The 21,899-nt window shown below is 44.4% G+C and overlaps 1 protein-coding gene across 1 annotated transcript in view; it reads left to right on the top strand.

Annotated features, from left to right (window-relative positions):
* The window catches only part of gna14a (guanine nucleotide binding protein (G protein), alpha 14a), an 85,770-nt gene that overhangs the window by 20,674 nt on the left and 43,197 nt on the right, over positions 1 to 21,899 (top strand). The window contains exons 2-3 of the mRNA XM_034170410.1: positions 9,318 to 9,502; positions 15,699 to 15,853. Of these exons, the coding sequence (XP_034026301.1) occupies positions 9,318 to 9,502; positions 15,699 to 15,853 (340 nt within the window). The remainder of the gene's footprint in view (positions 1 to 9,317; positions 9,503 to 15,698; positions 15,854 to 21,899) is intronic.

Raw genomic sequence — 21,899 nt, 5'->3', positions numbered from 1 at the left:
TGTACAACATAAAGTGCGTTTGTCTGGCGGAGTGAAGGACGGCGTGCTCTCCAGCGCCCAAAGGGATCGAAGCCCGGCGCTTCTGGACTCACATTCACCGCCAAACACCCCCCAGGTGGACACGACAAACTGACTCTGTGAAGGATAGAAGAGGTGAAGTAAGTCAACAGCTACAACTAATATCCTTCAAAGGCACACACTATCAGCAACACATTCAGGTCTGAATTTAAGCTTTATGTAAATGGGCAGCTTCTCACAACAGGTGGAGGATCATCTGTCCGCACGCCACGGCCGTGAGAAGCGAGCTGCACAACTCTCATCAATATTCACATATACTGCGTAACAAAATACCAAATTACTGTTAACACTTATTCAGACAATCAATCACCTCTGATGTGTGCTGACAGCATGTGTCCCTCACCCATCCTCCTTCACAGGCACGATGTGTCAAACCCAGGCGCGGTCCTCAGCGTCTCACAAACGAACGTCACAAGGTTGAGCTCCCGGCAATTCTGCTTGAATCACTCATGGCTTAAATGCAGAATGCCATCTCACTATCTGCTTCAGCTGAAAGTCTCCAAGGCCGCACGTGAGCATTATCCACAGGTGCCGCAAATCATGCTGATGAGTGTGAAGGACTCTTCTGCCAGCACCTTCTCCACAGACAAAAACCAGTTTGCATACCACCTGGAGAGCAAAGAAAAGAAAAGAACACCAAAATGTCCAGCCAAACCTCCCCAACACACAACGGTACCCCCCCTTCAACGGGAAGCCTCCCGGCGACCGAACAGACCAGGTCCGAGAACAGCACCTCCCTCCGGGGTCCTCGTCAGGAAGCAGACGGCGTAACGCTCCCAAGGTCCACCGCAGACAGCAGGACAGGGCACCGCAGCTGGAAGGCCGGCTGGCATCAACAAAAACCCCAAAAGAGTCCCAAGTACAACCTGACATACAAGAAAAACACAAAACCCACCCAAAACCTCCCCAGGGGACCGTCCCATCCAACCCCGGGAAGAAAAATAAAACTCCCAAATGCAAGAACCCAACACAGCCCCAACAACACAATACAAACATAAATTCACACAAAAAAATAATAAACAACCCCCCCCAGAACGACTTGCAGAGCCCAACACCCCCCAGAAGACCTTTACCGCCAGTGCCAGGAGAAACAGCCAAAGCCGGAATCCCACAGAGGTCCCCAGGTACACATGGAGCAACAGCGCCCCCCCAGAGGACCGTACCATCAACCCCAGGAGGCACCCTCCCCACAACCCAGGAACCCCAGACCCAGCCACACTTGGCTAGTCGGCCCCACAAGCCAATTCCCCCCCAGAGGACCGTCCCATCAACCCTGGAGGTGGAACCTGGAAGGAAACACAAGAAACACAAAAAATCCAACCCCCGGGGGCAAATAAAACAACCGACAAACCCTGTTACCTCCCCCAGCACCCCGAAAGACCCCAGATCACTCCCAGAGCCCTTCGTCGGCTCAATTTTGGCGAACGGCACAAAATTACTAAGCCAGGGAAGGGAACAGGAAAAACTAACCCGGCCCCAACCCCGAAGTGCAGCGGAAAACCGGAAATACGTCCGGTGCCCCAACCCGACCATACCCCCAGCTTATCGGGAGGGGTGGAACTACCGAAATGGCGAATGGCAACAGATCGGCCCACCCCTCCAACTGAGGTATGTTCCCGCTGCACCACACCCCAGCAACACCAATGATGAACGGTCAAAGGCCCACCGAGGCTGGAGTGGAACCGGGCCCTAACCAAACCAAAAAAACGCCCCTGACAACCCCCCCCCTAGGTGCAGAGGTCTTCTGAGAACACTCAGCATGCCCAACCTGCACCACCCCACAACCCACAAGACGAACAGTCTTAGGGGAGTGAGGTTGGGGTTAGGGAAGCAGGGAAATAAAAAACAAAACAAAACGACCCCATCCCAAAGAGAAAATACCTAAATACAAATAATAAAAACCAACGATTGACTGAGTCCAGCCGAGCTCCGAACCGCCAGTCGTTCACTCCACCAGAACTGCCTCTAAATCCCCAAACAATTTATAACCCCTTACAAAAAAACAAAAACAGCCCAAATAAAATTTTTTTTTTTTGTGTGTCCATTATTTTGCCTGTCCCAGAACACCTGGAGATATGTCATCACTGTTTTTCTTGACGCTTATGTGACGTGGCAATATGGAGGCTTCAGCTCGTCCGAGCTGCATGGGCTCATCCGCAAGAGGAGCCAGAGGTCCCGTCGGAGGAGTCTCAGTGGAGCAAAGAAGAGGCAGCCCAGAACTGTGTCGGGGAAAGCCCAGAAACGAAAAGACCCGCTCTGATGTCCGCCCTCTCTCGCGTCCACGCTCCTTTATCCGATCATCTAGACGAATAACCAAAGATATTAGCTCATCTAAATCTTTTGGTTCCTCACGGACTGCTAGCTCGTCTTTTAATGACTCGTTTAAACCATCCACAAACACTCCTCTTAAAGCTGCGGCATTCCAACCGGACTGAGCAGAAAAAATTTGGAAATCCACAGAATAATCCGGCGCACTCCGCCTCCCCTGCCTGAGATTCAGCAACCGTTGGGCAACGGCATGAGCAAAAACCAGAGAACTTTGCATCAAAAACGGAGCACAGGCTTCAACGTTTCCCGCATAAGGCTCCGGATGACAAATAATCGGTTCGGAAGCTGAATCTCTGGGTGACGGAGTTATCTGCACTGGTATCGATAGTGCCGCAGCTGGAGCAGCAGGAAGCGGAACGGCTTGCGCTGCAAGCTCTGTAACGCGGGCATCTGTTTGTTTAATTTGGTTTGCGAGATGCTGTAATTGCTCCCATATTTTCTCCAAGTGTTCTTGAACTCTTTCGGCAAATGGAACTGCTTCTGCCGCTGGGTCCATTTTAGAATGGCCGGGAACTACTGTTATGTGCCGACGCGGGTTGAGGAGCGGACCTGCGTCTGACTGAACCCAGCGCTAAATAACCAGAAAGCGGTTCCAAAAAACAAAACAATTTTATTATCCCCCTCTTGTGCAAAACTCGGTGTACAACATAAAGTGCATTTGTCTGGCGGAGTGAAGGACGGCGCGCTCTCCAGCGCCCAAAGGGATCGAAGCCCGGCGCTTCTGGACTCACATTCACTGCCAAACACCCCCCAGGTGGACACGACAAACTGACTCTGTGAAGGATAGAAGAGGTGAGGTAAGTCAACAGCTACAACTAATATGCTTCAAAGGCACACACTATCAGCAACACATTCAGGTCTGAATTTAAGCTTTATGTAAATGAGCAGCTTCTAACAAACAGGTGGAGGATCATCTGTCTGCATGCCATGGCCGTGAGAAGCGAGCTGCACAACTCTCATCAATATTCACATATACTGCGTAACAAAATACCAAATTACTGTTAACACTTATTCAGACAATCAATCACCTCTGATGTGTGCTGACAGCATGTGTCCCTCACCCGTCCTCCTTCACAGGCATGATGTGTCAAACCCAGGCGCGGTCCTCAGCGTCTCACAAACGAATGTCACAAGGTCGAGTTCCCGGCAATTCTGCTTGAATCACTCATGGCTTAAATGCAGAACGCCATCTCATTATCTGCTTCAGCTGAAAGTCTCCAAGGCCGCACGTGAGCATCATCCACAGGTGCCGCAAATCATGCTGATGAGGGTGAAGGACTCTTCTGCCAGCACCTTCTCCACAGACAAAAACCAGTTTGCATACCACCTGGAGAGCAAAGAAAAGAAAAGAACACCAAAATGTCCAGCCAAACCCCCCCAACACACAACACCTTGGCTAAAATCTTTGAAAATCAAGTTTTTCCTAGTGCACATATTCCATTTTATTAAACAAAATATGACATATGTAGCCTGGCGAAATGAACACTGCACAGGACACAAGAATTATCTTTTGGGATTCTTTAATTCTACACAAAATAAATGAGTGGTTTAGGTTACAATTTTTACAAAGTGAAAATACAAAATTTTAGAGTAAATAAAACCAGGAAAAGGTGACTAAAATTCAGGGTTCTCCGTTATTTACCCTCTAACACTGACCCCTTTCCCTGATACAAAACTATGTCCTTTCTGGAAATTTCCAGTGTAGCCTCAGTGCACTCAAAAAATGCCCCTTTAATCCATTTTTGCAGAAACACAGCCACAAACTATCACGTTCCCAAACATATACAGCTACATAAAACAAAATGGCTGTGCAATAAAACAAGACAAAGAAAACACAAACCAAATGGAAGAAAAGAATATAACTAAAAATGAGGAAGAGAATATAACTGTAGTGGCTCTCTCTCCAATAATGTGGGCCCCCAAATGCAGCCTATTTGACGGGCGTGGGGCCCCTCGCCGTTACCAACAGTCTTCCATATTTCCCAGGACCATCCACCGGCTACAGTCATCTGAAAAACCCCAGGGGCCTCATGTACAAAGCATGCTTATGCACAGAAACCTGGAGTATGCCCGTCTCCACGCCAACGTTCAGATGTATCAAAAGTGAAATGACTGTGGAAATGTGCAGTGCGTCACGTAAAAATCCTGGCTGGCGTATGGACGTATCCACACCTATTGTTCCACTTTGGACATGTAAAGGTGATGCTGGGAACCGTAAATAGTGTGAAAACAAGAAGTCATCAGAGTGATGTGCACATCAGAGACACATTGATGAACAATTAATGCACCCACGTGTTTGCAGTTATATGGATGGATATAAAAGCATGCGCACAGTGATGCATAAAATGGCACTAACAATGGCTGTGTTAGCGTTGATAGAGGACGTTGCAAATGGTGCAATCCGACATGAGCATGTACTCAGGGAACGTGAGGATTTACTTGCAAATGACGATAATTGGCTGATAAACCGAATTCAATTCCCAAGGCCACTTTTACTGGAGTAACCGGTCCAGAGCACAATACGGCGAGGAGCCAGGGGTTGCCGGTGCCCACACAGATGCTGACCACGCTGGGCGTCCTGGCATCAGGGGTATTCCAGTGGGAGCTGGCTGATCAGTCAGGCACGTGCCAGTCAACCTTGCACGGAGCCACCAGCTGGAACAGAATCATCCTAATCTCATCCAGGTGCATTCCAACATAACAGTGCATTTTGCAGCGAGAGCCGGTTTTCTGAATTTAATCAGAGCTATTGACTGCACACATTTTGCTATAAAGGCGCCATCACATAATGAATTTGGTTTTGTTAACCCTTTACCTACTGAGGCTATAAATGGACGATTGGTTATAATTTTTTATTATAGCAATAAAATTAAGAAATAATGTTCTATGTTTGTGTGCTTTGGTACCCTTTTCCAAGAGTACCTGAATTTCAATTATATTACACCTGATTAACTATTTATACACATTATTTGTAAGTTTTAGCATTTAAAATGAGAAAAAACACAAAAATGAACTTGATTTTTTTTTTTCAGTTTTTTTAGTGAAAAATGTTATGTAAAGGAAGTTTGGATTTCACATTTTTAACAGGAAGCTGTACGTGTTTACAATCAAAATAATTAATTTTGTGTGTCTAGAACTCAGAAACAGTGCAGAAACGTAAAGTAAACATTTTACAAGGTGAAAATATCCAAAAAGTAACCAATTTTAAAGTGCAGAACCAAACCATATGAATAACAACAAACAAAGTGCAAAACTATATATAAATATATCAATTATTATCTGTATTATTAAAATGTGCAATAAATCACTCATTTGATCACTCATTTTGTGCAAAATTATACAATATGAATAAAACAATAAAGTGTCAAACTATATACAAATATATAACCAAGAATCAAAATTAGATCTAAACTACATCAGTCAGTGTGGTACTGTTTGTAACAGTTTCTGTCTGGCTGAAGACAGAGGCCAATTTTACAAAGTTTGCACATCCAGCAGATTGACCTCTTGCAAACCTTGCAAGAACGCCACCCCTTTGTGGATCGCTGGCAAGTTGGGTTTCCACTGCTTGTTGGCACCGGGCAGTGGCTTGTGGCTGATGGACACACATCATCACACACACACCTTCACAAATGAAACTAACACCCTGCCTTTTCCTCAAAAATTACTACATTTATGTTTGCTGTCTGTCTCTGTACTTTTCTGTCACTTTTGTGCTCTTTTTCATACTTTTCCCTCGTTTCAAAAGTCACCGAACGCACTTTACCGTAATATATGCAACATATAGCATACTGTTGGAAACCACGGGTTCTTGGCTTGCTGTCAGTGTTGAAATTTTTCAGATTGAGGGCTTAATGAGAACTTACGGTAATGAGAATCAGCGGTGCACTAGTGTGAAACTTATGTGTTGTTCCTCTGCGTGATGACGTCACAGGCTTATGTTTACCGTAATACACCATATCTCATTGGAAAGCCCTTGGTGTTAGCTTAACAATGCACTTTGAATCATTCGGATTGGACAAACTATGGCGGAGTTACGGTAAAAAAAAATATGCATATGGAAAATATGGTGTGGGCGCCATCGCCGTAGATAAAGGGTTAATAGGAAACATTTTCATTCCATCAATGTTCAAATCATATGTGGTGCACAAATGGACATCAGGCTGGAGGCTGCACAGTGTGCGATGGGGGTGCTGCTTGGTGGTTAAATAATTTATCCTTGTACTTGTTCTTAAGAAAAACCAGCGCGGACACATTTGGACATGTGTGCATTCAAATATTTTTTTATTATTATTAATATTTTTTCTTTTTCTTGATGCTGGAATAGAGCTGAGCCTCTTAACAAGCCCCCGACTGTGTTCAGCATTTGTCAATAAAAGTGTGTGTAATGTTCATGTCACACACTGTCAGCCGCCGTGCACCTAATATCTTTTTACTTCAGTGTGTGTGTGCAGCTCAGTTCAGCATTTACACACACAAACATACTTATTTAATTTCTGTTTTACATTACAGCGAGCTGAGAGAACGGCAATCTAACCACAGCTTTCGATGTTTTTGCACATTGTCTCTGAAAATTCTTTAATTTTTATACACAACAACGGAGAGACGATGACAGGCATCATCAAACACACAACACTCCACACTTATGGTGTTGTCAGCACAACACAACCAGACTATTTGACATTTGCATATTCAGATAGAGGCGTGGCCAGGTTGGAGTTTGGTGCGTGTGCACGTGTGCTAAATTCCACGTTCAGTGGGATGTACAAACTGAACGTGCATGCATTCATGCCTACGCACACTTTGATACATCTGAATATATTTGTGCTTACGCCTGATTCAGGGGTTTGGCAGACACCAACTTTTAGTAGAAAGTCAGCGCAAGTCTTTGTACATGAGGCTCCTGGTCATCACTCTTGAACAAACACTGCGTGTTGCAACCAGGAAGACAGAAAACGTCCCAGATCTCATGGTCCCCCTTTCATGGAGCCCCAAAATCTAAGAGTATCCCAATTACAAAATGCCCTCTGGTGGTGGTAAATGTGAACTGCATTATGTTTTTCACCTGGTTACGCATATATTCATTATTCCAAAGCTGATCTTCGTGATCAGCTGTAAACATTTGTCTAGATTTTTCAAGTGAACTTTGAATTAATGGCTTCTTCCTTTCAGGTCATGGTGATGGAGTGGCATCTTAAAAGTGGATGATCTCAGTCTCACCTCTCTGATTTTCTTGCAGAATTGTTCTACTTGCACTGTCCCACTGATATGCACATGCCTATTCCTGTCCACTTTCATCTCCCATGAAAAATCTCAGCATCTTCAACTCTACCACCTCCAACTCCATCTCCTGTCTTTCTATTATTGTCAACACCTTTAAGTTATAGACTGTAAAATATAATAAGTTGATTTTACTAAAAAAAAAAAAACAAACATACACAAACTTGCTGCCTTAAAAAAGTAACTTATGTTGTGTTAAATGAATCAGATTTGATTAACTAAATTATTGTGAGTGTGCAGTACTCAAATTAATTTAAATAATTGGACTTGTTCATTTTGAATTACCAGTACTCAAACTTAAAAACCTAGATTATAGTAACTTGTTTATTTTGAGTTTGCAGTACTGAAATAAATTAGATTACAGTAACATATTTACTGTGAGCATTCAGTACTCAAGTGACATCTTAATTCTCTTTAGTTTTGCTCATTCATCATATTCAGGTCAACTTAATTTTCTTGAAGCTACAGCAAAAGCTACGGCTAACTGCTAACTTTTAGTATTGACTCCAGTACACTGTCAGCTACTGGCAAGCCAGTTTTGCATTTAAGCACCGCCAACACTTCTGAGTATTAACAAAGGCGATCACAAGCACAAGCCCAACATAAACAACAAGTCAGAGCTTCTGCCTTTGAGTGCCCTGCCCACTGCTGTAAGGAAGAGTCATTTTCTTTCAACATGGAACAATACTGATGTGTAGCAGAAGACATTAAAAGCAAAGCAGTTTTGACTCATGGTTTTGATTTATAAACCAAACTAATTCTGGAGAGTTTATCAACAATGAGTAAAAACAGGTTGGAGAGAGCACTGGTAGTCCAAACATGGACTCACCATGGACGTGTGTGGACGGGAATGCACAAAGTAAATGAGGCAGATCCGTGCATGTCTGAAAGAATGCCCCAAAGGACACTGGGCACGAAAAATTTATTTTTCAAATTTGGCTTAAATGGGATACATCGAATAAAGCATGTCTTCCAATCTCACAATACTACTTACTTATTTAAAATGAGTTTTCATAACAGGTTGATGAAAACTGAGTTTGGTTAACTTATCATAATTTATTTGTATGTTAGCATTTACAGTGTACAGCATAGCTGATATCACCACTGTCTTGTAAACTTTCCCTTTCATGCTTGCAGATACCTTTCTACCACAAATTACTCCTGCCGCTCCATCCTGCCTGAAGTCTCTTCTTCCTCTCCGCGCTACCCCCTCCACTACTTTGAATAGTTAACCCTAAGCATTTAAACTCATCTACCTTTACCACCTGAATGTGTTTCAATCTAATTATTGCACCAGGTTCCCTCTCATTCTCTCACTACTATACTCCGTCTTGCTCCTCCTGACTCCCCTCTTCTCCCCATTGCATACCTCCACCCCTCCAGGTTTGTTTCAACTCTGACTACAGATCACAGTGTCATCTGTAAGCATCATAGTTCATGAAGACTCTTATCTGATCTCATCTGTCATCCTGCCCATCGCCACTGTCAACAAAAGCTGATCTTGGCTGCAATACAGTATCAATGGCACCTAGAATGCAGCTCTCCTTCCTAGTCAGTTTTTTCTATGTGTTATTAAATTTGATGCACGAACTCTGAACCTATTCATATTTTGACTTTGTGGTGTCTAACAGGGACTGGAGAGAGCGGCAAGAGCACCTTCATCAAACAAATGAGGATTATTCATGGTGGCGGTTACACAGAGGAGGACAAGAAGGGCTATGCCAAACTGGTCTTCCAGAACATCTACACATCCATGCAGAGCATGGTCCGTGCCATGGAAATGCTCACCATACCCTTCGCTGATCCTCAGAACCAGGTACAGAGTTTCACTGGATCTAAACGTTTATTTTATGTGTGTGTGTGTGTATACATATATATTATAATAGTCAAGTGGCCTCTGTGTGTGTGTGTGTGTGTGTGCGTGTGTGTGTGTGCGTGTGTGTGTGTGTGCGCGCGTGTGTGTGTGTGTGTGTGTGGCTTTGGTCACACAGAAACCGGGGAGAGATGACATTTGCTGTTTGCTGGTTTGCTATTAATTTATTGTGTTTTTATAGTTCAGTTGGTTTAGTCAGTCTATTAAGTGCCATGTTGTTACCATGAGTGAAAAGATTCTGAATTCTTTTTCAGATAACTTTCACAGAACATTGCTTATTTCTGCTGTGCACAATTTGTCATTGCTTTTTGGTATTTGGTTTTCGACTGACAACTGGAAGATAGACAAACGAGCATAAAATTGGAACCTCCATCCAATTTTGGTGGTGTAGGTAAAATCAATATCAGGAAAATGAGAGCAATTTAGGCACTTCTGATTGAGATATAATGCAAAATATACACCAAATGGGCTTTTCAATATTAAATTCAAATGTCCACAAAATCCACAATCCGGATCAAACATTCAGAAAGAATTCACAGCGCTTCACTTTTTCTACATTTTATTATGTTACAAGCCTTATTCCAACATGGACTAAATTGATTTTTTTCCCCCTCAAAATTATTTTCACAAGACCTCATAATGATAACATGAAAACAATTTTTTTTTTTTTTTTTTTTTTTTTTACATTTTGCAAATTTATTAAAAACAAGAGCAATCTGACATTTCTGACTTCCACCAATCTGGATCCGGATCACCTCCAAAATTTAATGGAGTCTTCATGGCCTAATAGCTATCTGTGGTGAAAAGTCTGTAGTTTTGATATCTATATATATATATATATATATATATATATATATAGATAGATATATATATACATACATATATGTGTGTGTGTGTGTGTGTGTGTGTGTGTGTGTGTGTGTGTGTGTGTGTGTGTGTGTGTGTGTGTGTATATGTATACACCTTTTGACCCCAAGTTAGGGCTAGGGCTAGATATATATATATATATATATATATATATATATATATATGTATGTAGGAAAAACACCTCCGTGTTGATAACCATTTGTAAAAACCAGGCGGCTTTTGATGGCTTTCAGTAGAGTGAGTATCTGAGAAATTGTTTAACAGCTGGACATGTTCCAACTTGTCCTTAAGGCTTCCAATGGAGGTGTTTTTCCTGTGGCAGTGCGCCGCGCCGGCTGCCTGCCAATGCGCCAATCTGTCCGCACGTCTTTCATTACAAAATCTCCTTTAACAGTGGAACGTCCGAATAAACTGCTGATCCCGAGCTCTTCTGAAAGTTCTCTGTTCTCTCACGACGTCCTGGGTCAACAGAGGCTTAAATTTGGAGGTTTTCAGCTCGAAACAGGCTGATGACAGCGCCTCAGGGTGCGGTGCGACGTCCCGCTCCATGGGAAGTCTTTAAGGCGACAGTAAGACTCCATAATCTCTCATCAGCCATTAAAATTTTCACTGAAAACCAGCTGAATTTCTCGAATGGTGTCCACTTCGATGTGCCTCACAGGTTCTGAAAAAATAAAGCGCCAGTCTCTCAGGAAGAAGTCAGACAAAGGAATTCCGACAAGGGGGGTGGACCACTCTTCACTCAAAGCCTGCCCACAGGCGAATGACGTAACCGACAGGCGTGAAAAAACTCTCGCATGCCCACGAGGGTTCAAGCTTGTCTGATGTAATCGCAGGTGATTCAAATCCATATAGTTTTTGAAAAAATAAAAAGGCCCGATAGACAAACACAGTCATATTTGAGAAGTGAAATGAAGTTTCTACGATTTACAGAAAGTGTGCAATAATTACTTAAACAAAAATTGGGCATGTGCATAAATTTGGGCACCCTTGTCATTTTATGGATTTGAATACATTTAGCACTAATTATTGGAAAACAAAATTGGTTTGGTAAGCTCATTGATCCTTGACCTCATTACACAGGTGAATCCAATCATGAGAAAGGGTATTTCAGGTGGCCATTTACAAATGTTTCCCCTCTTTGCATCTCTTCTAATGAGTGGCAACATGGGAGCCTCTAAACACCTCTCAAATGACCTGAAAACAAAGATTAGTCAACATCATGGTTTAGGGGAAGGATACAAAAAGCTATCTCAGAGATATGATATATTTAACTGAAATTGCTGATCCAAACAACCAATGATTTACAAAGGAAAATCATGGAAATCATCAGTGGTGCCCAAACCTTTGCATACAACTATAGCTGGATGGCACGATGGGTAGGTTGGTGGTAGACAGATGGAAGTTCAGATAGACATTGCTTTTGAGGTCTTCTGTCTCTTTACACTTCAGATCGCTTGGCCAGAGCAAAATTTTTAAACCCCTATTGTCTGTCTGCACAATAATCTACAATTATTATGTGTTGTCTTTCAGGCTAGGCCCCCTCAATTTCAATTCACTTTCAATGTAATTAGCTTATAATGCGCCAAATCACTGCAAAAGTCATCTCAAGGCACCTTACATGAAACAATTCAACATAAAATTTAAATAAATAATTAAAAATGAATTAAAAAAAATTAAAATACATAATTAAAAACTGTTGGGGAAGTGTCGTGACACGGACCCACAACAGGGGGTGTTAATGAAGGGACAATGGAATAGCCAAAAAGTAACAATTTAATGTTGTGAAGGTGCACAACGTGATACAGACAGATACAAATATGTGTTATATCAATCCAACAAAAGGTGACGTGTGGCAGGCTCGAAGATAGGAGACGTCCGGTGAGAGAGAAGCCGGAACCCACACAAGCCTCACCACCAACGGACCTGAAGAACACCGGAGCCGCCAAGCCCTGCGCCCCAGGTGGCCACTGTCTTCAGCAGTCAGACCCGGTACTGCTGGCAGAAAACAGAAACAGTTCTGGATGAGTGTGAGTCCGCACACTCAGTAATCCCACAGTCTGTGTTCAGTTAAGGAGGGAGAACCTCCACCTCCAATCACACACTCGTGCAGCTCCTGAGATAACCACTTATCTGAGTGGGGTGTGAGGCGAAGCCGTTGCAGTCCACACCAAACGCCAACTCCGCAGACAGGGTATCCGTCCCAGGAAAACAGCTGCAAAAAGAGATCAGACTAATACTCAAAGTTTAAGTCAGCAGAGAAAATTACCTGTATGGTAGACGATTTCTCAGCGAGGAGGTGGAGTTGCAGTCCGGTCTTTATAGTGGTGGTGATGGGTGACAGCTGGTGTTGATAGATGACAGCTGTCACCTCCAGCGGCTCCGACGCCCTCTCGTGCTTGGAGCCCGCACTCCAAGCAGGGCGCCATCTGGTGGTGGTGGGCCAGCAGTACCTCCTCTTCAGCGGCCCACACAACAAAAACAGAAATCAAAAAATAAAACATAAAAAAAGTATTCATAAGAAAGAGAATAAAAATAGGTTTTCAGTCTTGACTTAACAGTGTCCACAGACTCCGACTGCCTCACGGTCACAGGAAGACTGTTCCACAGGGTGGGAGCACGATAAGAAAAGGCTCTTTGACCCGCTGACTTCTTCTTCACCCTGGGAACACAGAGAAGTCCCGCATCCTGCGACTGCAAAGCCCGGGCTGGCACGTAAAGTTCCACCAGATCAGCCAGATAAGATGGTGTCAGTCCATAAACAAGTCAATAACAAAACCTTAAAATCTGCTCTCACAGAGACGGAGCCAGTGCAAAGACGCCAAAATAGGTGTGATATGTTCAGACCTTCTGCTACTTGTCAGAAGTCTGGTGGCAGCGTTCTGAACCAGCTGAAGACCCCTGATGCTGGACTGTGGTAACCCTGAAAATAGAACATTACAATAATCTAGTCTAGAAGAAACAAAAGCATGAATCAGGGTCTCAGCATCAGCCATAGACAGGATGGGGCAGATCCTCGCTATATTTCACAGATGGAAAAAAGCAGTCCTAGTACCATCCTAACATATGGAGGTCAAAAGACAATGTGGGATCAAAAATTACCCCAAGGTTCCTCATTTTGTCCGTATGATGTATGACACACGAACCCAGGCTGAGCGTCAGCTGGTCAAACTGATGCCGATGTCTCGCTGGACCAAGAACCATCATTTCAGTCTTATCAAAGTTTAAAAGTAGGAAGTTACTAGACATCCAACTTCTCACTGATAGAAGACAGTCCTCCAGGGATTTTATGGGAGTGAGATTTCCCAGAATTATCGGCATGTACAACTGAGTATCATCAGCGTAACAATGAAAGGCAATCCCAAAACTCCGCAGTATACGCCCAAGGGGTGCCACATAAAGGGAGAAAAGCAAGGGGCCTAAAAGAGATCCCTGTGGAACCCCAAATCTCATGTCACCAAGTCAGAGGTAATGCCATTATACAAGACACATTGAGAACGACTGGACAGATATGACGTCAACCAGGCAAGGGCACTTCCAGTAATCCCCAAAAATTCTCCAACCTATTGAGCAAAATATGATGATCCACGGTATCAAACGCAGCACTGAGATCTAACAACACCAAAACGGTAGTGGTGTCTGAGTCCATTGCTCGCAGACAGTGTTGCCACAGTTACTTTGAAAAAGTAATCCAATTACTGATTACTGATTACTCCTTGAAAAAGTAACTTAGTTACTTTACTGATTACTCAATTGTAAAAGTAACTAAGTTAGATTACTAGTTACTTTTTTAGTTACTTTCCCCAGCTGCCGACAACAACCCACGTCAACATGACAATGATACCTGTTTTGCCAAAACTCACTTTATAGTCACCCTTTCTTGACTTCAATGAAAATAAATACTTGTTTTATAAAAAGTAAAATAAAGACCTCTTTCTTGACCTCATATTTAACTGTTGACAGCACTGTAACAGTAAAACCTGCAATTTCAAACCTACATTGTTTATAAATGTAACTATTAAATTCTAACATTTTTCTAACATTTAAATTCTCTCTAAACATTTTACTTGTCGAAATTATTATTATTTTAAGCAATATTAGTAGTTGTAGTAAAAAACGGCTTCAAAACTGGACCTTTAATCTAGGGCTGTTGTGGGGGGGGGCACATCCCTCCCCCACGCCCCCATCCCATCTAGATTCGCCCCTGCTTTGGCGTTTGAGCACAAAGAATGGATAACATTTATTTATGCAGAAAACAGGACCAGATTTACAGGTAAGAAAGTTTTATTGCGTTTTCACATCATGTGGTCCTCAGAAAGAGAGTTTAGGTGCATTTGAGTGGAAAATAGTGTTAGTTGTTGACGCGTCGCCGAGGATCAGCTGTTTTTAACGAGACGATACGGAGCAGCTCAGCTCAGAATTCTAAATAAAGGAGGAAAAAAGTATAAAAATGTCTTTGTAAAGCTCAGTGCAGGTGTGCTGATCACCGCCCTTTAAGAGGTGATGACGAGTCGAGCAGCTGCAAAAAACCGCGGATGAAAAGCTCACAGCTCACTTAAAGTGGGACGTTCAGTCGAACCCCGACCTCCTGCCCACAGACCAAGTTTAATGCTGCTATCGACCCACAATGAAAAATAATAGTAACGCACAGTGACATGGAGAAGTAACTTTAATCTGATTACTGACTTGGAAAGATTAACGCGTTAGATTACTCGTTACTAAAAGAAGTGGTCAGATTAGAGTAACGCGTTACTCGTTACCGGCATCACTGCTCGCAGAAGATCATTAACTACTTTAGTGAGCGCTGTCTCTGTGGAGTGATATTTCCTAAAAGCAGACTGCAGCAGCTCAAAAAGATCATTCTCAGTGAGGTGGTCTACGAGCTGCCGTGAAACCACCTTTTCTAAAATTTTGGAACAGAATGATAGATTTGATATCGGCCTGTAATTTTTCAATACACTAGGGTCAAGATTAGATTTCTTAAGTAATGGTTTAATCACTGCAGATTTAAAACATTTCGGAACAGATCCAGAGGCCCCCTCCTTATTATATTAATATTAGCATTACTGAATAATTGCTTATTATTTGTGATTGATCACTTAATCATACCAACATGTCATAAAATTGTACACAGTTGTATACTGTAAATTCATTAGAAGGTAAGATTGGAATTACTGTTTGCAAAGTCTCATTAAAAAAAGAAGGAAGTTATGGGTTTGTCTATGTGTGGACAACAGGACCATCTGTGTAATTATTTTGTTTGTGTCCTCAGAGCCACGCAGAATCTGTGCTGGAGGTAGATGTGGACAAAGTAGAGGACTTCGACCAAAGTCTTGCAGTAGCAGTCAGGAGTCTATGGAATGATGCAGGAATCCAGGAGTGTTACGAACGGCGCAGGGAGTACCAGCTGTCCGACTCCACTAAATAGTAAGCAATGCAAGCACCATTAGGTCCATATTTATTTGGATACTTAGTTATTGTATTTATTAAGTGGTGGAATTACAGCAGTTCTCCATTTTAAAGAGACTGAAATAATCTGATGATTGACTGCTGAGGTGTTTCAAACTCCGGTTTGTATTGTTATCTCATTTTCTCCCTGAAAGTTCAGCAGATAAAAGAGCTACTGAGTGGAGAGTGGTGACAGAAGCCACCGAGATGCCCGTGACCATTCTGAAGGAGTTATGAGCCACAGTGTCTACAACCCCAATTCCACTGAAGTTGGGACGTTGTGTAAAATGTAAATAAAAACAGAATACAATGATTTGCAAATCATCTTCAACTTATATTCAATTGAATACACCACAAAGATAAGATATTTCATGTTCAAACTGATAAACTTTATTGTTTTTGTGAAAATATTTGCTCATTTTGAAATGGATGCCTGCAACACATTTCAAAAAAGTTAGGACACTGGTATGTTTACCACTGTGTGACATCACCTTTCCTTCTAACAACACTGAATAAGCATTTGGGAACTGAGGACACTAATTGTGAGTGTCATGATTGGGTATAAAAGGAGCATCCCCAAAAGGCTCAGCCATTCACAAGCAAAGATGGGGCAAGGATCACCACTTTGTGAACAACTGCGTGAAAAAATAGTCCAATAGTTTAAGAACAATGTTTCTCAAGGTTCAATTGCAAGGAATTTAGGGATTCCATCATCTACAGTCCATAATATAATCAGAAGATTCAGAGAATCGAGAAATTTCTACACATAAGCGGCAAGGCTGAAAACCAACATTGAATGCCCGTGACCTTTGATCCCTCAGGCGGCACTGCATTAAAAACCGACATTGTGTAAAGGGTCTTACCGCATGGGCTCAGGAACACTTCAGAAAAACATTGCCAGTTAACACAGTTTGTCACTACATCTACAAGTGCAAGTTAAAACTCTACCATGCAAAGCAAAAGCCATACATCAACAATATCCAGAAACGCCACCGGCTTCTCTGGGCCCAAGCTCATTTGAAATGGACAGACGCAAAGTGGAAAAGTGTGCTGTGGTCTGATGAGTCCACATTTCAAATTGTTTTTGTAAATCCTGGATGTCATGTCCTCCGGACAAAAGAGGAAAAAGACCATCCAGATTGTTACCAGCGCAAAGTTCAAAAGCCAGCATCTGTGATGGTATGGGGGTGTGTTAGTGCCCATGACATGGGCAACTTACACATCTGTGATGGCACCATCAATGCTGAAAGGTACATCCAGGTTTTGGAGCAACACATGCTGCCATCCAAGCTTTTTTAGGGACGTCCCTGCTTATTTCAGCAAGACAATGCCAAGCCACATTCTGCACGTGTTACAACAGCGTGGCTTCATAGTAAAAGAGTGCGGGACCTGTCCAGACCTGTCACCCATTGAAAATGTGTCGTGTATTATGAAGTGCAAAATCAACCTGGTCTCACGGCAAGTTGTGATTCAGCAGCACAAAATATACATTAATCTATTGGTCTGTGATATTGTGACAAAAAGCGCCTCATTTTCATCATGGCAGCGCAAATTCATTCTCATTCATTCCATGATGGCTGCACAAAATTAAAAGTGAAACGGGGGGTCGTTATGGTTAGGGTGGGGAGAAGGAGTAAGATTAGGTTATGGTTAAGGTTAGGGTTCGGGGTGCGAGTAGGGTTAGGAATAGTGAGTTACAAAAAGCTCCGTCACGAAAATTTGACTCATTTTGTCACGGGAGCAAGAAAAAAAAAACGTGAGAACGGGCTGGCAAAATACGACAACGGAGACCCCGGACTGTTGAACAACTGAAGTTGTACATCGGGCAAGAGTGGGAAAGAATTCCATCTGCAAAGCTTCAACAATTAGTGTCCTCAGTTCCCAAGCGCTTATTGAGTGTTGTTAGAAAGAAAGGTGATGTAACACAGTGGTAAACATACCACTGTCCCAGCTTTTTTGAAACGTGTTGCAGGCATCCATTTCAAAATGAGCAAATATTTGCACAAAAACAGTAAAATTGATCAGTTTGAACATTAAATATCTTGTCTTTGTGGTGTATTCAATCAAATGATTTGCAAAGCACTGTATTCTGTTTTTACATCCCAACTTCAATGGATTTGGGGTTGTATGATTAGAGAAGAAAACGTAAACTATAGCCTATAGTGCCATCTGGAAAACCTGAGCTGAGATTTCATATTTTGTCTTTATGTGTTCCACTCCTGCTTAAAGCTGTGAGTAGTGAAGCAATACCTAAAACCTGTTGTCAGCACAACCTCTCCAATCACAGCCAGTGATGCTTCTAGCTCCTTCAGAGCGTTGTATTTTAGGGAAACCTGTTCCGGATCTACCGAATTGTTTACACTATTCATGACTGCATTAATCGTATTTCAGTTTTGATAGGTTTTGCACTTCTTTTTCTTCTTTTGTCTCAAAAACCTGCCTAACATGTCCTTGTTGTTTTGCATGACTTTGCACTGCAAACATGGGCCCGTTCCCCAGTTTGGACTACTAAATGACATCCTTTCATTAATGCTTACCAGTCTACATGAAGCACAGTGGCTTGTTGGGTAGCACGGTGGCTTAGTGGTTAGCACTGTTGCCCACAGCAAGAACGTCATGGGATCGAATCCCTCCTGTGACCTCTGTGTGGAGTTTGCATGTTCTCCCTGTATTTATGTGGGTTTCCTCCCACATTCAAAGGCATGCAGTTTAGATGAACTGGAAACTTTATAACTGTCCAGGTCTCCCTTGCAAAAGAAATCTTGATCTCAACCTGTTTAAATAAAAATAAAATTAAAATGAAACCATTAGAGTTAATTTGAATTTCTTTTTTGCTCCACTTTAGAAGCTGGACAATGTCCCCTAAGCTTGACAAGCTTGATGATCAGTGTCTTGCTTAAGGACACTTTGGGAGCAGGATCAGTGGATTGAACCTACAAAGCTTTTGGTTATGGACAGTCCACTTTCCTGCTTGACCTAGATTTTTCTTTGAATCTTGTTGCCCCTTTGACAACACCACTTTGATTTGTAGTTTTGGGTTATATGAGGTCTATTAGAAAAGTATCCGACCTTATTATTTTTTTCAAAAACCATATGGATTTGAATCACGTGTGATTACATCAGACATGCTTGAACCCTCGTGGGCATGCAAGAGTTTTTTTCACGCCTGTCGGTTACGTCATTCGCCTGTGGGCAGTCTTTGAGTGAGGAGTCGCCCACCCTCTCGTCGATTTTTTCATTGTTTAGGAATGGCTCAGAGACTGCTGTTTTGTTTGATCAAATTTTTTTCAAAACTGTAAGGCACAACTGAGTGGACACCATTCGATAAATTCAGCTGGTTTTCGGTAAAAATTTTAACGGCTGATGAGAGATTTTGGTCTGGTAGTGTCGCCGTAAGGACAGCCCACGGTGCCTGACGGCGATCTGCGCTTCGAGGCGGCAGCGTCTCACCGTTTCAAGTTGAAAACTTCCACATTTCAGGCTCTGTTGACCCAGTAAGTCGTCAGAGAACAGAGAACTTTCAGAAGAAGTCGGCATGAGGAGTTTATTCGGACATTCCATTGTTAATGGACATTTTGTAATGAAAGAACGTGCGGGCAGAGTCACATGTCGGACCGGACCCGGCCGCGAGGGGTCGCGACAGGAAAAACACCTCCGTTGGAAACTTTAATGGGCAAGTTGTTGGGAAAGTGTAGGTACACGGACCCACAACAGGGGGCGCAAATGAACGGACAATGGAGGAAGTCAAATAACAACACTTTACTGTTGTGAATGGGCACAACAAATACAACAGATTACAACAATGGACAAAAAGCCAAATCACAAAAGGTGTCGTGTGGGCAGGCTCGAAGATAGGAGACGTCTGTCCAAAGCAGAACCGGAACCACACGATTTCCTCCGCCACCAGACCCCGGGAATACTGGAGCCGCCAAGTCCCGAATTCCCAGGTGGCCACTGCCTCCGCGTGTCGGACCTGGTACTGCTGGCGAGGAACAAAGAAACAATTAAATGTGGGCGCGTTTGCACCCAGCAATCCGCACGGCAGGAAAACTACCTCCACCTCTTGTTGGAAAAGGAGTCTGTTATACAACGCACAAAAGTCACAAAAGGTTACTGTCACACAGTTAGCTGAGAATGTTACCTTCCAGGTAGAACGATATCTCGGCAAAGAGGTGGAGACGTCGTCCTGCTGATGTACCCCTGGTGATCAGATGATTGGTAACAGCTGTTGCAGGTGATGCGTGACAGCTGTCACCCTGGCTGCTCCTGTGAGGCGGCTGCGCCCTCTGGTGCCTGGAGCCCGCACTCCAGACAGGGCGCCCTCTGGTGGTGGGCCAGCAGTACCTCCTCTTCTGGCGGCCCACACAACAGGACCCCCCCCTCAACGGGCGCCTCCTGGCGCTCGACCAGGCTTGTCCGGGTGGCGGCGGTAGAAATCGGCCAGGAGGGCCGGGTCCAGGATGAAGCTCCTCTTCACCCAGGAGCGTTCTTCGGGACTGTACCCCTGCCAGTCCACCAAATACTGGAAGCCCCGGCCCATCCTACGGACATCCAAAAGCCGGCGTACAGTCCAAGCCGGCTCGCCATCGATTATCCGGGCAGGAGGCGGCGCCGGACCCGGAGTACAGAGGGGTGAGGTGTGATGTGGTTTAACCCGGGACACATGAAACACAGGATGGATCCGCAGTGAGGCTTCAGCTTCCGGCCTCACTGCGGCTGGACTGATGACCTTAAGGATCTTGAATGGGCCGATGTATCGGTCCTGTAGCTTGGGGGAGTCCACTTTGAGGGGAATGTCCTTTGTGGATAACCACACCTCCTGCCCTGGCCGATACGCAGGGGCCGGGGTCCGCCGATGGTCTGCATGGGCTTTTACCCTCATCCGGGCCTTTAGCAAAGCAGAACGGGCGGCACGCCACACCCGACAACACTTCTGTAGGTGGGCCTGGACCGAGGGCACACCGACCTCTCCCTCAACCACCGGAAACAACGGGGGCTGATACCCCAGACATACCTCAAAAGGGAAGAGGCCGGTGGCTGAAGACACCTGGCTGTTATGGGCATACTCGATCCAGGCCAAATGGGTACTCCAGGCCGCCGGGTGCGCGGCAGTCACGCAGCGCAAGGCCTGTTCCACCTCCTGGTTTACCCGTTCTGCTTGCCCGTTGGTCTGAGGGTGGTACCCGGACGAGAGACTCACCGTGGCCCCCAGTTCCCGGCAGAAGCTCCTCCAGACTTGCGAGGAGAACTGGGGACCGCGATAAGAGACGATGTCTGTTGGAATCCCATGCAGCTCGACGACGTGGTGGACCAGGAGGTCCGCTGTCTCCTGGGCTGTTGGGAGCTTCGGGAGGGCCACGAAGTGGGCCGCCTTGGAGAATCGGTCCACTATCGTGAGGATGGTGGTGTTACCCTGGGACAGCGGGAGGCCCGTGACAAAATCCAGGCCGATGTGGGACCAGGCAGCGGCTGGAGTAAACCTGATGCCCTGCGATGGTCAGCCTTGCCCCTGGCGCAGGTGGTGCAGGCCTGGATATAATCCCGGACGTCGGCTTCTAGGGACGCCCACCAGAAGCGCTGCCGGACAACTGCCACGGTTCTTCGCACCCCTGGATGACAGGAGAGCTTGGAGCCGTGACAGAAGTCCAGGACTGCAGCCCTAGCTTCTGGTGGGACGTATAGTTTGTTCTTCGGCCCAGTTCCGGGGTCCGGGCTTCGTGCCAGGGCCTCCCGGATGGTTCTCTCTACGTCCCAGGTGAGGGTGGCCACGATAGTGGACTCCGGGATGATGGGTTCCAGTGGATCCGACAACTCCACTTTGACTTCATCTTCATGTACCCGGGACAAGGCATCCGATCTCTGGTTCTTGGTCCTGGGACGGTAGGTGATCCGGAAGTCAAAACGGCCGAAGAACAGTGACCAGCGGGCTTGCCTGGGGTTCAGCCGCTTGGCGGTCCTGATATACTCCAGGTTCCGGTGGTCAGTGAAAACCGTGAATGGCACGGACGTTCCCTCCAACAGATGT

This window comes from Thalassophryne amazonica, chromosome 5 (assembly GCF_902500255.1).
Source record: "Thalassophryne amazonica chromosome 5, fThaAma1.1, whole genome shotgun sequence".
Lineage (NCBI taxonomy): Eukaryota > Metazoa > Chordata > Actinopteri > Batrachoidiformes > Batrachoididae > Thalassophryne > Thalassophryne amazonica.
This window is presented reverse-complemented; position numbering and strand designations above follow the sequence as displayed.